The 17,874-nt window shown below is 38.5% G+C and overlaps 1 protein-coding gene across 1 annotated transcript in view; it reads left to right on the forward strand.

Moving 5' to 3' along the window:
* The window catches only part of LOC149250176 (uncharacterized), a 29,546-nt gene extending 12,309 nt beyond the window's left edge, over window positions 1-17,237 (forward strand). Inside the window, exons 4-9 of the mRNA XM_089453570.1 lie at window positions 3,592-4,471; window positions 4,586-4,727; window positions 4,852-5,112; window positions 11,946-11,986; window positions 16,591-16,742; window positions 17,199-17,237. Of these exons, the coding sequence (XP_089309696.1) occupies window positions 3,592-4,471; window positions 4,586-4,727; window positions 4,852-5,112; window positions 11,946-11,986; window positions 16,591-16,742; window positions 17,199-17,237 (1,515 nt within the window). The remainder of the gene's footprint in view (window positions 1-3,591; window positions 4,472-4,585; window positions 4,728-4,851; window positions 5,113-11,945; window positions 11,987-16,590; window positions 16,743-17,198) is intronic.
* Window positions 17,238-17,874: the final 637 nt, after the last annotated feature.

The following is a 17,874-nucleotide window of genomic DNA, read 5'->3' on the forward strand; positions in this document are numbered from 1 at the left end:
TTTTGGGTTTTTTTGGGTTTTTGGTGGCAAATTGAGGAATTGCAATTTTGGGTGCGGGGATTTGACACAGTTTCTGCAGGGTGTTCTTTGGGCGAGGTAGGAGACCACATTGATGCCTTTGATTGAGGTGAGTGGATGGAAAAGACCGGTGAGGAACTAAGGAGAGCAAATAATACTTTGAATTCTCCTTAAACAGTAGAAAACATAGAAATTTAAACAAATTTAAAAGCAGAGCATGGCAAGCATGAATTCTTACTTTAACACTTCATTTGTTTAATGTGCAGTAGTAAAGGAAAGGAAATGATTCACATAAACACACTTACAAGAACATTGAGAAACACACCATCAACACATGAGTCCACAAGAATCCCAAAGAGGACTGCAAAACCCTGGTCTTCCTTAGCCAAAAATTGCAGAGATACAGTGAAATAATACAATGATAGCTTCTCCCTCAAGAGTCCAACCATGAAAATGAGCAAGAAAGTACATAATATAGATGATCTAACCTCTTTCCCTGCCTCCATGGGTCGAGCTCACTATCCTAGGAGCTGTTTCAACCACTTCTAAACTAAGCACTACAATATAGGCAGTCAAAACAACTTGCCTCTATAAGCTAGGAAACCAATCCATTTATTAAATATTTACCCTTTACATGAATGAATCTTCTAGAAGTGTTAAAAAAGAGTAAAAGTGTCTTAGAGTTACAATAATTACATCAAAGATAATCATATTCCACCCCAAAAAGTCAAACTGGGTCAAAACTGCGTTTTCTGGGCTGTACAATGCAATCTGGCAAAAACTGCCTGACGGGTCGCGCGCCCCTGCCTGACGGGTCACGCGCCTTTGGAGCGATGTTTGAGGCACTTGCAGGTGTCCAAATTGAGCAAAAGTGGGCTTGTTGGAAAGGTCTGTGAGTCTACTTTCCAACCCAACTAGAATTTTTGAATTTGGAGGTCATTTGCCCTATCAAAACTTAATTCTCCCAAGACTGGTTTCTGCAACTCAAAAAAGGGCCAGAAAGTCATTTTTTGGTAGTTTTTTGACCTTTTGGGGGACCAAAACTGCACAAAATCTCAAGTCCATCCATGGGCATATGTAACTTTGCATGAAAAATCTAGAAATGCTGAGTTTTCGCCAAAAGGAGTTGCCATGATGAAGGGTCGCGCGCGGGGTGAGACCCGTTAATGGGAAAAACCTGCAAATTGCCTGAAAATGTCAAAATTCACCCAAAATTCTCAAAATTTTTTGGGTTTTGTGCTGTGGCTGGGCTAATTAGTGCCTTGATCTTTGAGGGAAGCCTCAACCAAGATACGGAGTGGATTGGTCCTCTTTTTCCATTTAAGGGCCTCGGACAACCGCCTTTGAAACATTTTCATCTTGGCCTTGCACACATGCATTCTTGCCCAGTAATGGTTTTTCATGTTCCTCAGCAATTTCTTCTTTTGGTTGGCCTTAGCCAATAGCCTCTCCAAGTGTGCGTTCTCCTGGATGAGCATGGACTCTCGGTCAGCGGGCAATGGATCACCGGGTCTTCTTCGGTTCAAGACTCGGTCACTACGAATCCTCCATAACTCATCAAGTGCCTGCTCATCTTCCAACTGTTTGTTGCGCTGCTCAAGGTAGGTGATGGTCCATTGTGACCCCTCTAATCTCCTCTGCAAGGCATCATTTTCAGCTCTGAGATGCTGAATGATCTCCTTTGCCTCTTGGCTAAGAGAACTGGCCTCAAGGTCAACAAACTCAATATCGGGAACTCCTGATGGACCCTCATCAATCATGGGCTGTTTGCCCCTCTCTGGTACCTGTGCTGGTGAAGAAAGCGAGGCCCCTTCCACCTGATGTGGAGATAACACTCGCTGAGCCGATGATGAAGGCGAGACCCCTTCCACCTACTGTGGAGATAATACTCGCCGAGCTGCTGCAAACAAGGCCCTCTGGCCTCTCTGATAAGTGAGCTGAGGTGAGGAACTAACATGTCGAGTGACCGGAATATCAGGCTGTTGAGATGGTCCTTCCTCCTCGTGAACAATCTCAGGATGTGGTGGTGGTGCTGTGCATGACATCAGTGTTGCACACATCGCGATTTAATCGCGATAAAATCGGAAAATCGCGATTTTTTCAAAATGACGATTCGAATCGCGATTTTTATCCAAAAAATCGGCGGAAATTTTTTTTAACGATTTTTATCGAAAAAATCGCGATTTTTTAAAAAATCGCGATTTTTTCGAAAAAATCGCGATTTTTAAGGAAAAAATCGCCGGGCACGGGGGCAGCGGGCGTTTTATATGGAAATTCGATTTTTATTTTATTCATTCAGCAGTCCGCCGCGGAGGAGAAGGAGGAGAAGGAGAAGAAGGGAGGGAGAGGGTTGCCGTCGCTTGTGGGAGCCGATTTTAGGAGGAATCCAAGCCAAGATCGCGAATTTGTCCATAAACCAGGTATGTAGATTAATTTTTTTTTGTTTTGGTTCTCTAAAAACTTTGTTTTTCATTGTTTTTAAAGAATTTTTGGAAATTTTTCATTGATTTGGGATGGGTTATTTGTTATGACTATGAGAACCAATTTTTGTTTTTTATTTTCTCATTTTCTTTAAACATTGTTTATTTTTTTTTATTTTTCATTGTTTTTTGGGTTTAGAAATTGGGATTTTGGAAATAATTAGCTTGTAATTTTGCAAATGCTAAATTGTAATTTGTATTTACTATTTACTATTATCATTTATGTAATCCTAAATTCCTATTTCCTAATCCTTATTTTTCCATAGGTTTGCAAATTCAAAATTCAAAAACAAACATGCCAAGGAAATTGGATCCTTTCTGGGAATATGGTGACCCTAAAACTCCGAATGATAGACAAAACTTGATTTGCAAGTTGTGTGGAAAGGAAATATTCGGGGGGGTGTACAGGTTGAAGTTCCACCTTGCACAAATCCCTGGACGTGATGTGGGGCCCTGTCTAAAGACAAATGCTGAAATTATCCAAAAAGCCATGAGAGCATTGGGAGAATTAGAGCACACTAGAGACGCCAAAGAAGAACTCAAAAGGCAACTAAGAAGGTCAGTTGAAGGAAGTGGGCCAAGTGGCACAGGTTCTACTACAGCGTCAGTCAATCCGTTTGCTGCATCATCATATTTTGTTCCTCGAACCACACCTGGTTCACAACCAACTATCGGTTCAATGATGAAAAGAACTGAAAAAGAAAAAGCTGACAAGTTGATGACAAAATTTCTCCTCTGGAGTGATATTCCTTTCAGCATTATAAGGAATAATCCATTTTTCCAACCTACTCTTGATGCTGTTGCCAGTGTTGGCCCAGGGTACAAACTCCCTTCTCTTCATGATTTCAGAGGCCGGCTTCTTCAAGATGAAAAGCGTGACTGCACCCAAAGATTGGAGGATTTTAGGGCATCATGGGCACAAACAGGATGCACTGTTATGTCAGATGGTTGGACTGACCAAAAGGGGAGAACCCTTATAAACTTCTTGGTTAGTTGTCCCTTGGGGACTATGTTTATCAAATCTGTTGATGCAACTCATCAAATCAAAGATGCAAAAAATTTATGTGATTTGCTGGATGTGTTTATTTTGGAGGTGGGTGCAGAAAATGTTGTCCAAGTCATAACGGACAACGCTGCAAATTATGTTGCTGCTGGTAGATTGCTTATGGACAGGCATCCTACTTTATTTTGGACACCTTGTGCTGCCCATTGTATTGATTTGATGTTAGAGGACATAGGGAAAATTCCCTTTGTCAAAGAGGCTGTTGACTCATCAAAAACCATCACAAAATTTATTTACAATCACACATCTGTGCTTAGCTTGATGAGAAAATGCACCAACAACAAAGAGTTGGTGCGCCCCGCCATTACACGGTTTGCGACGAGTTTCATATCTCTTCAATCCCTCTTGAATTCTATGTGGGATTTGAAGAGAATGTTTGTTTCAGAGGAGTGGCGTTCTTCGCCAATGAGCCGCAAACCAGAAGGAGAGGCCGTCTGCAGACTTGTTTCATACCAAGAAGACTTCTGGGCGGGAGTGCAGGAGGTGTGCGCTGTCACAGAACCTTTGGTAAAGGTTCTTCGGTTGGTAGATGGTGAGAAGCCCGCAATGGGCTATTTGTATGAAGCCATGGATAGGGCCAAAGAAGCCATTCGGTCCTACTATGATGACAAGGGAGATGATGGGTTCCAGAGACAACTCCTTCTATGGAAGGTCATTGATGAGCGATGGAACAACACACTCCATCGTCCCATTCATGCTGCTGGCCTTTTCCTGAACCCTGCATTTTCTTATGCATGTGGGTTTAATTTTGATGTTGAGGTCGTGGAAGGATTATTAACCTGTGTCCAGAAGATGGTGAAAACTCCAGAAGAACGTATGGAGGTCTCTAGACAAATTGAGCAATATAAGTTGTCAGGTGGCACATTTGGCTTTGAGATGGCTATCAATGATAGGACGGTTAAAATCCCAGGTATTTTTTAGTTTGTAGTATGTACTTTGTAACTTTGTTTCAAATTTCATTGTTTCTTCAAATTCCATTTTTTTCTTATGTTTATTTAAAATTTTCTTTGTAATTTTGTTGTAGACGCATGGTGGAAGATGTATGGTGGCAGAGTACCCCTTTTGCAAAATCTTGCCGTGCGCATCCTCAGCCAAACATGCAGCTCCTCGGGATGTGAGCGCAATTGGAGTGTATTTGAAAAAATACACAACAAGAAGCGCAATAGGTTAACACTTAAACATTTAAAATATTGCAAATTTCCAAATAAATTTTTGAATTCATTAAAGTTTTAAACAATATTTTTTTTATAATATTAATTATTAATTTATTATTTCATGAACTTTGTACAGGTTGGAGTCCCATAGACTTAATGACATGGTCTATGTCTACTACAATCTTCGATTGTGGGTGAAACAACTAGAGAAGACACCTGATACGGAAGCCATCTCATTGGATGGGATTGACACCACTGCTGAATGGAGGGTTGAGACCGAGAGGCCTCTCATGGATCCCACTGAGGATTGGTTAGTGCAGGATGAGGGGGAGGAGGAGGGGGAGGAGGAGGAGGAGGAGGAGGAGGAGGAGGAGGAGCAGGAGCAGGAGGAGGAGGAGTTGGAGGAGCAGGAGGAGGAGGTGACACCGCCTACCCGGGCTACCCGGGCTACCACTACCACCAGTAGAGGACGTGGTCTCCGTCCACCTCAGCCTCTTGTAGCTGCTACTACTAGTTCTTCAGCTTCTAGAGCACGTCAGACTCCACTGCCATTTCCACCACCACAGGCACCAGCTTCTACATCTAGAGGGAAAGAGAAAGCTGTGCCATATTCTCGCAAGAGGGGCAGAGGAAATCAATAGGATTAGACTTTCATTTTATTGTATATGACATTATGACATGATGAGATACATTATCATATTTTTTGTTGATATTTTGAGGCTGAGTTGGACTTGGGACTCAGGACTTACTATTCAGGACATGATTCAATGTTATGTGTGATTTTAGCGCTAGAAATGATATTGAACATCTTATATATTAGTTTTTTTATCATATTTATGTGTCAATGTATTTATTTTATGTTGTAGATGGTTTAGATATTAAAAAAATTGAAAAAAAATGAAAAAAAATGAATATTTTTGTGCCAAACGATTTTTTCCGATTTTTTCCCGATTTTTTCCCGATTTTAACGATTTTTCCGATTTTTTCCCGGCGCCGATTAAATCCCGATCGCGATGTGTGCAACATTGCATGACATATACATCATCATACAATTTCATTTGCAAGGATGTTATGGGAGGTAGGGTTAGGGTTTAATTTTTTGATTTCTTAGGAAGAGGGGTAGGGTTTAGGGCTCTTAGCCATTGTAGAAGGGAAATTTAAATAAAAATGATAGGGAATATGGAATGGGAGGTGAAAAATAGGGAAGACAAGGGATACCTCAAAACAGCATATAAAACCCTAGCAATTTGACAACTTCAAGCCAAAGCACAATGGAGACTTCTACTTGCAAATGGAGACCTCTACAAATATAATCATGATCTTCTTAAACTGTAACAAGCAACAATTTTTCATGATTTGAGGGCCTACCTTACAAAATTTGGCAATTTGTGGCTCCTTGGCAAGTTTACTGGCAAATTTCTGTGGAGAAATCCCCAACGGGTCGCGCGCCCCTGACGGGTCGCGCCAGTGTAATTTTTGCACTGGCAAAGGTGTCCTGACGGGTCGCGCGCTTTTTCAGGAGGAGTTTGGAGGCCTTTCCAGTGTCGGAATCAGGTGCAGGATAGCTAGTTGGAAAGGTCTTTGAGTCTACTTTCCAACCCAACTGGAATTTTTTAATTTGGAGTTCATTTGACCTTTCAAAAATCAAATCTCCCAAGACTGGTTAAAAAGTGCCAAATGAGGCTACCTCAAGGAAGAGTGCTGTTGCAGTCAACTTTGGAATGTCTTCCTCAACCCCAAATTCAGCTCATGATAGCTCATTGGAAAGCTCTTTGTGTCTAGTTATCATTTTACCCATCAAGAAAATCATTTGGCCAACCAAGCTTGGACAAAACTTGATTTTCCCAAGGTCACTTCAGAGGTGTCTTTGATTCTCCTGAGGCAACGATATTATTGACATTTCTCTCAAACCATGACACCTGTGTAAAAAGTGAAGGAGGTTTTTCTTCCTTGGCATTTTTTGGACAACAACCTCTCTCATTTTTCCAAAATTCATCTTTTATTGCTCTAAAACATCATTTGAGTGAAACTTGTCCCGATGTGTGAAACAAGGAATTTTGTCGAAATGGAGCGAAATGAAGGGGATAAGAGGCTTCTAAATTCTTGGGGAAATTTTTGGAAGTGGGGAGGGATGTTAGGAAGTAGGGGAAAGTGGAATCTCAGAGATTGAGTGAGGGAAAGGGGTCCAAAAGGGAAAAACACAGGCCCAACCTAGAAAATTGCCAGGTTGTAGCTAGAAACTAGGGTTTGTGAAAAAATGAGGAATTTGGGGGATCTAAGTGTTGGGAAGTGTTTGATAAGGTAATTTAAGGATAGGATAAGGTGTATGAACATCAGGATATGAGTTTTGCCGATTATTTAGCCGCCCAAGAGAAATTGCCTTCAAAACCCTAGGAGAGGGAAATGACCTTGCCTAGGCACAACTGAAGCATGAATAAGTTGTAAAAAGACTCATTAGACACTGAGATAATAATGAAAACCATATGAATGATGATAGACTCAGCTGAATGATGACATGGACCGCCATTTGGACAACTTTGAGAAGAGTGAAAGCAAACCCTAGACCTAATGCCTAGTGACCAAATTTTGCTTGAAGACTCACTGAAATGACAAAATTTGACCTTGACACTTCAAAATCACTTTGTAAGAGCACATTTGATCACTGGAGGAAGGATGGAAAGACTGACACTAACAGAAGCAATAGCAATCCTAAGAGCCACGAAAGAAGCTGTTATCACTTAGAACTAAAAATTTGATGTATGTCAATTTCTATCCTAGTCCGATGACAAAGGTCTGTGTTAAGTTGATTTCGTTTTTTTTCCCTCACTTAGGATTTGGAGTTTTAAAAAGTTTTTAGCTCGAACCATACTCAACTCCCATTGGTTCTCCTCCACCATCATTGTTCTATAGTCATATCTTGTCTTATCTGAGTCACCATGTCTTTTAGTAATTTCGCAGCGTAATCCCATTCGCCAGTTTCGCAGCGCAATCATGGATAAACGTTTTCGCAGCGCATCATGATTAGGCCGTTTCGCAGCGCATCATGAAAATTTAAAACTAACAGCGCTGCGAAATCATGGATTCGTGCATTTCGCAGCGAATCTTTCCCGAAATGTCAAGTCCGTTGGGTGAGTCATCAGTTATGTCCTCTCATGTCAGTTTATGTACCTCTCGTATCACGTTTGAACGCTCATTTGCCACTATCACCACCACTAGATCTGTTGATATGCACAGAGTATCATTCCCAAGGAATTTTACCATGCATAAACCTTAATGATGGTCGTAAGTGCTGCATGAGTGACAAATCTGCCCGATTATGTATTGAAAGGTTTTAAATGAAAGAGTTTAAATTTCAAGCGAGGCTGATAATCAAGCGAGGCTGTTAATCAAGTGAGGCTGAATTAAAAAGGAGCTGAATCACGATTTCAACCGGAGCTGTTAGTCTTTGTATGTGAAGATCTCGAAGAAAGAATGGAGAAAAAAGAGCACAGATCTGGTAAATGTCAGAGGACTGAACCTGAGGGCCTGGACATAACGCTGAGAGATGAAGGGGTGAAGAAAGCGTTTAAAGATGCCGGGTGCTGGAACTTTTGCAAAAAGCTACAAGGAGGACATGTGCAGGTAACTAAAGAATTTGCGCTAAACTTCACTGGTTTAAATTCAAAGGTAGCCATGTTAGAAGTGCAGGTTTCTCCAGAAGCAATATCTGCTGTGACAGAGATCCCAAGAGGACGAGAGGAATGGTTTAAGAATTTCAAATTTGACCTGAATCCTTGTAAGGAGTTTTTAAAGGATGCATATGTAAATGAAGATTTAACTAAAACAGTGCCCAGGAGTTATGTCAAGGAACATTATGCTCTTCTACTCACCTGCATACAGAAATATTTAACCTGTGAAGGAAGGTACAACAAGGTTTATTCTTACCATTTCAAACTGCTTTTGCATTTCACAGGGAAAGTCTCCATAGACCTTCCTTTTTATTTGTTTCGCAGCTTGAGTAAGATGTGTGATAAGGTGCAGCTAAGGAAAGAGGACTGTGAAACCTCTTTGTTTCATCATGGTTTGATCAAGCTGCTGGTTTTAGATGGCCTCCAAAAGATAGACAGAGACTGGAATTCTTTTATTTTCATGGCTGGATTCCAAAGCAAGACTGGCCTCACTCCACAACCAGCCAGAGAATTTACAATAGCTGAGCTCCAAAAAGAAGCAAGAGCTAAAAGGGTTCCAAAGTCACAGCTAAGAAAACTAGTGAAGCCACTAATCATTCAAGATCAACCTCAGAAAACAACAAAGGAAAAAACTTATGATAAGAAGACTATACCTGAAACAGGCACATCTGAAGCAGTCTCAAGGGTAAGGACAAGAAGCCAGATAAATAAGGAAAAAGGTAAAGCCATAGCAGTTGAAGAGAGCCCAGTGTCTAAGGCAAGTTTGAATGATTTATTACAGGCCATTGAATTTGAGCAGTCTGAACCAGTCCAAATTGATTTAACACAGTCAGAGCAAGAAGGTACCAAGAAGTCTAAGGCCTCAAAAAGGCTTAAATTCGATGAGCCAGCTGAAGAATTCATTTTTAAACCCAGAAGACCTATAACAAGGAAATTCCAACAAGTAAAGGAATCACTGCCAAGAACAGAGGAAACAGGGAAAGGAACACAAAGGGATACAAGCAAAACAGTCATCACATCTCAAGGAGATAATATAGCAACCATAAAGAGTCAATTAGAAGCAGCTAAATATGAGATTGCCAAATTGAAGAAAGCCGCTAGAAAACGTGCAGTCATATACGCAAAGTATCGTAAAGCTTTATGGAAAGGGAGTGAAACCCTAGAAAACCAGTTGAATTCAGTGGTTGATGGCCATTCTCAATTTCACACATGGACAGTACCAGCAATCAGAGAAGCCAGGTACATCAGAAGAATCAATATGCAACTGAGAGCTGGGAATAAAGCTATGAAGAAACAAATTGAAGATCTGAAGGCACAGCTAGGTCAGCTACCTGCTAAATGAGTTTTGAGGCCAAATAAGATTTTGTTTAAATTTTTGACAAATTTGCTTGACTTTATCTTTTTGAGGAAACATAAATCCCTGTGCGACATGTGTAAAGTTTAAAGAAGTTTTGGGCAATCAAATACTCGGCTAATAAGGGTCTCAGGGCAAAAGCAAGCTGTTTTTTAAAGAAAAAACTCAGCAGTTTCGTAGCGCGCTACGAAACTGCTGTAGGTGATGATTTTAACGCAAACAGGCAGTTTTGAATTATGAGCGGGAATTTTGAAAGGGAAACGCCTAAAGGGTGTGCAAAACATCAGCTGGAGCAACAATAGTCACTCAGATCAAGACAGGTGGATGCTTAAAAAAGGTGGAATATTTCAACCCAAGTTTAAAATTTCTGTTGTAAAGCCCCTTTATCACCGTTCAAGAGGTATCAAACGATTTGCATACAAGGAACTTTTGCCTGCACACATGTTCATCGATGAAGCTTACAACGCATCAAGAACGTGGTAGTTTTCCATGTTTTGGGTTATTAAAGGCTAGAAGACATGCTTCTATACATTCGAACTTTTTGAGGAAAACTGAAGCCGAGAAGCAAGGGAAATCTCCTAATACTTCTGAGCAGTTAAAAGATTCAGCGTTCAAGGTCAATATGGAGCATTAAACATCCAGCTCACCCAAATCGAAAGAAGACCAGGTGTCAAAGAACAAGGAGAAGCCATTATGCATGGAAAATGGAGTTAGAGTCATAGTTAAGTTAGAACTCTTAAAAAACTCTAGTCAGCACTTTATTGTATTTATTAGTTAGTTAAATAGTTGATAGGTGTCATTAGAGGTAGTTATTGAATTCCCCTCATGCTGGAGGAGGAAGCTCGAATCAGTTAGAATAAGGACTCTATATATAGCTGAAACAACAATGTAATGAGGGTTGGGAAATTTTATAACAGAGCATTGTTTTGGCTTATGTAAAGACAGAGTTTCAGTAATATAATTTGGTTGCTTTACTTCTCAGGATTCATGAAGGATTTCTATGTTCAGAATGTGTGATTTTATCCTTTCCTTAATGTCTTTTACAGTTGCATAGATGTATAATCACTCAGAATTCACTGATTGTGCTCTGATTTCCTGTATGCATTTATGAGCTGTGGTTCCATATGTGTTGTGTTCTGAATACTCAAATGTTGAATGCCCTGACTTCTATGTAAAGGCAGTATCATTGTTTACGGAGGTGTTGTTGACTCCATAGGCCCAATGGAAACTTGATTAATGTTTTTCCAGCATCCATATTTATCACAGATATATCACAAAGAGTTAGCCATCTTATCTTAAGTAAAAATCATTAACCCATTTAGAGAGAGCCCTCTCAGGTTGAGGAGGCTAAGCCTCAACCTAAAGTAGGTCTGAAATAGTTACTTGAAGTCTTCTTGGTTAGCAGCCTTCCAGGGCCTGATTTTGAGATAACAGAAGCAATCATCAATTTTCTATTCGAAATGTTTGTTCGATAAGGGTTGCCTTGGGAGCTTGTAACAGATGGGGGATCACAGTTCACTGCTCATAAAATTTTAGCCACACTACAAAATTATCATATTAAACGCATAGTCACTTCTCCTTACCATCCACAAGCGAATGGGCAGGTGGAAAGCACTAATAAAGTCTTAGAGGCAATTTTAACCAAAACAATATCTACAAATCATCGAGTTTGGGTTGCCAAGCTTCTGAAAGCCTTATGGGATTATCGGACAACCTGGAGAAATACCACTGGATATTCACCTTATCAACTCGTTTTCGATAATGAACCCATTTTTCCAAATGAGTTTGAGGTGAAGACTCTCAGAACTACCAAGGAGTTAGGATTGGATCTCACAGAAGCATAAAAATAATGCTTACAACAACTCAATGAACGAGATGAAATACATCTTCTTTCTTTACAACACTACCATAATCTAGCAACAAAGAGCTAAATGGCATGATAGGTTGATCAAAAAGAAAAACTTTCAGAAAGGAGATTGGGCGCTACTGTATGACTCAAGATTCTAAGACTTTCCAGGTAAACTTCAAACAAGATGGTTTGGTCCTTACAAAAATACCGAGGTTTACGACAATGTAACAGTACACCTTACCACAATTGATAATTCTAGTATTTCATTCCTTGTCAATGGGCATCGTCTCCATCTGTATCATCAGCCACTCACTCGAGAATATTTCCTTCACAAAATTGATAACGATGCTAATTTGCAGGTTGTATTTGACTGGGGAAATTTCCCCGCGGTCACAACCAGGTAAATTTTTCTTCGAGATCTTTGTTTTATCTTGTACATAATGTAAATAATTTTTTTTTTTTTTTATGATAGATGTGGAAAAATCACTTATATTTCAATCACAGTTGCTATTATTTAATCCCAGTTGTTGTTTCTTTTAGTTACAATTGTTGTTCCCTTAGTCATGACAGTTGTTTCCTTAGTCACATTAGTTTTTTCCTCAGATACAATTGATATTTACTTAGTCATAGGAGCTGTCTCCTTAGATACAATTGTTGTTTCCTTAGACATAGTCGCCATTTCCTTAACCACAACAACTATTTCCTTAGTCATAGTAGTTGTTTCCTCAAATAAAGTTTCTATTTCCTTAGACACAAAAACTGTTTCCTTAGTCACAGTAGCTGTTTCCTTTGTCACAACAACCACTTCCTTAATCACGATTGTTGTTTCCTTAGTCACGATTGCTATTTCCTTAGTCATGATTGTTGTTCCTTTAGTCACAACCGCTATTTCCTCAGTCACAACATTGTTTCTTTAACCACAACCATTATTTCTTCATCCGTGATTATTATTTCCATTAGCTTATTAATGTTTTTTTTCCTTTTAGGGAAAGGAACATTTATTTTTAACCTTGATTTCACATTATGGTGGAAACTAACTTGCTTAATGGTTGTCATTGGAGAATCTTTTATGAGAAATCATTTTCAGAATTCTTGAATTTCCATTATTTTTAATCCCTTTTAGTATTGTAAAAAAATTACAAAAATTCTCATAATGAATTCCTCTCATCACCACTTCTGAGGAGAAATTTTTCACTCAACTCTTCAATATTACACGATCATAAGTTTTGAGGACAAAGTTAGCAAGCTAAAACAATAATTATTATCATACTTTTACACCATCCCTAGCTCTTAAGGAGTTGACATGCCACCCCATTTGTTAAGATTAATAAAAATTACAGAGGATAGGAGGTCTCATCATGAGCCGACCTACCATGATCATAGGATCTAGTGGAATGACATTACAACTTCTAGTCACCAAGCCAGGGTAATGGCCTTTGGCATTTGGGTCAAAGGACAAGAGGTCTCATCATGAGTCGACTTGTTCACCTCATTAGCTCTAGTCAATGACATTTTTATTACCTTATTACCACCCCAGAATAATGGCATTTTATAAATGCTTCAAATATATATATATATATATATATATATATATATATATATATATATATATATATATATATATATATATATACAAAAACAAATTTTGAAATTTCCTTAGTAAATGGGACAATGGCATCTCAAAGGGTTAAAAAGGCAACCCTGTCGAGGCTATGGACACCTACTGGCAGCAGAGGCCATGCCTGTGGTATTGAAGTAAAATTACAAATTACAATATAGCTTGGCTACTTAGTTCCTTAAAAAAGTTAATATTGTTATATTTATTATGGATATTTATAAAATCCTCTTGGAAAACAGTGATGACTGGTTGATTAATGAGTATTTCATTATAATTCTACATGCTAGGGATACTTTTTCAGAATTTCAGCATTCTTAATTAATCTCTTTTATTTTCTCTAATGATGCACTTAATGCAATTTTTGTTTCCATCCATCTAATTCCTTGTATAAATCTCTTCATGCCCTCATTTTGTCCGCATCCTCTATGGGTTATAATAAATTGAGTTATCATTAATACACACGAGTCATAAAATCTTAATGATTTACTCATACATCATAGATGTCGCTTCCTATTTTTCCTTTTGACAATTACCTTTATTGAATTGCATTAATTCACCTTTATCCTTCAAATGTGCCAAACTTGCCATCCTATAGTCGCAGATGACCTTTACTCTCATTGGGGGGTGGGGGGGGGGGGGTTTGGCATTGACAGATGACTATTATCTACATTTTCAAACAACATTGCATGCTGTTGAACCTCTATACTATGTACATGCTTATTATTATCGTACATTGTTAATTCTATTGTTTATAGATTTAAGACCACATTTTATTGAAAAATTAACAATGGGTGGGAATTCAGTTCGATATGAACCCACACAATTATAGGTTTCAGAACAGGTACACCACATCTTAATTCAAGATGGATGGATAGAGTATTTTGAATGATTATAGGGGTTCAACAACGAGGTGGCATTGGAATTTACAAAGAGTTTGGACAATGACACAACAATGGTGAGAAATATACAGATACAAGTAAGTGAAATTGCAATAGCGGAAGTAATAGGGCTCTTGAAAGAAGGAGAAAAGTGGTACGAGATACACACCTCTCTCCAAAACGTGGCCCTTGTGTTTCTGAATAATGGAAAAGAATTGATCAGAAAATGGAAGGGGTATAACCCCAATTCATTACCTAAACCATGGAGGGAAGTAGCAGGGATTTTCCAGTGATACATCACCTGTGATGGGAGATATGATGTGATAAGAGGGCGTCATCTCAAACTCATGGCATTCTGAGGAAAAAGGTAACCCTGAAGCTCCCATACTTTCTCAATTTAGTATTGGATGAGACTACTACTAGATTAAGGAGATCGAAGGATCAAGCTTCGGTCATAAGTCACCATGGAATCATCAAGCTATTAATCATAAGAATTCTTATCCAATTTTAATAGACTTGGGAATGGTTCCTTGGAAACCCTAATGTTGGCAAAGAGATACCCTTGACAAAATGAGACAACTGTTGGAACATCTAGAAATGTTTCAGGTAGTAATGAACAGTCAGAGAAAGACAATGAGGAAAATTCGAATGAAACTCTCACGACATAAAATGTCTCACAAGAAATGGTACAAAATAAAAAACCCCCAAAACTCAATAGAGCAGAAAAGAGAATGACATCAATTTTAGCTTCATTACCTAAGGAGAGAAGGACGCCAGCTAGATTTGTGAAGCAAGGACAAAGTTCTTTGAACCCCCTTGAGAAATTACTAGAAGAAAAATCAGCCCAAAATGGATCAACTTCAGAACAAATGGAGTAGGAAACAACAATAGCCCAAACATTAGAAGGACTAGAGAGTTTGCTGGATACTGCGAATTTTGGAGAAGCCATGACTACTTCAATAGAAGAACCCATAGTTCATTCTAAAAATCCTCTTGACCAGGAAGCTTCACCAAATTCATCGGCTGCAACCTCTCCTATTAATTCTTCAGATATTTCTATCCTGGAATCAGATAATGATCATGAAGTTTCTCCTTCTCAAGAATGTTCTGGAGACTCTATTGCTACTATACTAGAGCCTCCCTCTCTAAAGGGAACAACTCCATAGTCTTTCGAAATTTTGATTGATGAAGAACGAGATGATGGCATTGAATTTTCAACCAAACTTTCAATTTATTCTCATAATTCAAACTTCCTGAAGTCTGGGACTATTGAGACGACAAGGGAAGTTTACAACTTACTGACAGGTAAACCCACTCAGGAAACTATTGTCGAAGAAGTCGAAATAGTAGTTTCTCTTCCTTTTCCAACAACCTTGGTTAGCACTTCTAATCAGATGACCATAGGTACTAGAGTTAGGATAAATAAAGGAAAAGTGAAATTTTAGAAGGAAATTGATAAACTGAAGAAAGAAAATAAGAAACTACAAAGAAAGGTGTGATAGTTAAAAAATTGGTTACATGACCACAAGCAGTTTCATAGATATTATGTGAAAAGGCCTAAAAGAAAGAAGGAAACTCAGGAAATGGAAATCCAGACTAATTTCATATCTGTCTTTAATGAAGCCAGTACTCAGACAAACCTTGTTCTTGCTTCTATCGAAACAGGAACCCAGACTGACCCTGAGGAACAGATGTTGGATGCTCCTCCTACCCTTGTTGAAACAAGAACTTAGACTGATCCACCATTTATTTTTAATGATAGAGCATTACAGATAGAGGATGTGCCTCCCTATAATCCCTTGATTGTAGAATAATCTATCAAGATCTTGCATAAAACTATGGAGAAAAAATAGGAGACCATAGCAAGATATCAGGGAGAAGTGGTGCCGTGGAGGGAACATCAAGAGTTTCTCCAACGATTTAAAGAACTGAAAACAAAAAAATATGAGACCTATGCACAACTGAGAGAATTTGAGAAGGAAGTACAGAGTTTAAAGGACCGTCTTGAGAAAGATGCAGAGCAAACAAAGGAAATTTTCTCAATTTATTCAGATGCCTTGGCATGCAGGTCCTTAGCTCATAATTATGCTTTATATTTGCTTGAGCAATATCTGTTGCTCAAAATTAAAGCTATACAATCTGGAAAACCATATGAGTTTAAAAATGTGTTGGATTTCATTTCTACTTTCCGGAAACAGGATGAGTATACAAAGTATCTTATGTGTGAGTTGTATATGCATAATTTCTTTTTAGAAGAATAGGTGGAAGAAAATCTTGTTCCATTTATTGGAGACATCCAATTTCAAGCCTTCATATCATTTTCCAAACACCGGGTGAAATGTGCTAAATCTTATCATATCTTCTAGAGGAGAGAACATGGCCTTGACCTTTGGGTCAGAGGGGAGCCTAGGAACCCCTTTCGTACACATATTCATCATGGTATCTTTATAGGGAAACCCAATGTTGCTTTTGCACTTTCACAGACTCATTATGATGTCTTGCATTCAGGGATGGAATATTTGGAAGACATCAAGGATGAAGCTCTCCATGGAGCTAAGGAAAGATGGCAGACATCACCCAATGAAGTAAAAAACAGAGAGCCCTTTGGCTACCACAATTTTCAGAATGCCATGACCAGAATAGAGGACTATGTTCAATTGGTATTGGAAAGAGGTAGAAACTGGATAGGATGCAGGTATAGGTGCCCTATGATCTGGTGTGCTCAATATTTTTATAAATCTGATAATGACTTATCAGAAGTAGGTAAGTATGTGGCTTTTGAAGAACTCTGAAGTAGAAATGGATTCAAGCATAGAGGAGAGGAAGCTTATGAAGCTTACTCCTTGACTGTCTTACATGTTAATCATTTGTTTGCATGAGGTCATGCAAAAAGGTTAGTCGGGGGGAGATGTTGGGCCTCATAATTGTCATAAATTCCTTGCCTTACTTCTTAGTTTTCATACTATTTTCTAAGTCTTTCTTGTAAATAGATCATGATAACTTATGTAGTATGGGTTTTAGTAGTGTTTTGTATGCACTTATTGTTTTATTATTTTATGAATGGTTTTGACTGATAAAGCACTATTTACTTACACATGGATTCTTATTCTGGGCAGAAACCTATTGATGCATTAGCGTTTGATGCTGCTTCCTAGAATGGACATAAGAGATCGGGTAGCATCAGACTATTATACTATGTTTCGAGTAAATTAGTTGAAGACAAGCTCCTGACATGATCCTACGGATGTATTAAAGATCTTTGTATCTTAAATAAGCATCTTGAGAATCTTTAGATTCTCAGGATCGCTCATTATTAGAAATAGGTTTTTTGTCCTTATCTTTTCTTGATGTAATATAAAAACTCGCATTAAGCCTCGAAATGGGTTAGTTTTCCAAGTTGTAATATTGTTTTGACATAAAATCAGACCTACGAAGATATTGATTTTAATTGGTTTTCGTAATTGAATGGAAGCACTTATTGCATGAACTTAACCTACTATTATAATTCTCTTTTAAGGCAGTTCGATTTCGGATTTGGGCCCGATCCCGGAACTAGCTCTATCTTCTCTTGTATCATTAAATTGGTGGTTTATTCTATTGTTTCAACTATTCCTATTCGCATAATTTCTCTTCATTTCTCATTTCTTGTTCATTAAATATAATGCTATGTTTGGATCAGGTTTATTGAAATCATTATAGAATAGATTTTCTGTAGTTAATTTGTTGAAAATAATGTTTTTTCCTTTTTGCTTCTGTAGATTATCACATGTTTCTATTTTGTTTACTTAGTCA

The sequence above is a fragment of the Pinus tabuliformis genome, chromosome 7 (assembly GCF_031772625.1).
Source record: "Pinus tabuliformis cultivar Carrire ecotype Pingquan chromosome 7, CPIR1, whole genome shotgun sequence".
Taxonomy (NCBI): Eukaryota; Viridiplantae; Streptophyta; class Pinopsida; order Pinales; family Pinaceae; genus Pinus; species Pinus tabuliformis.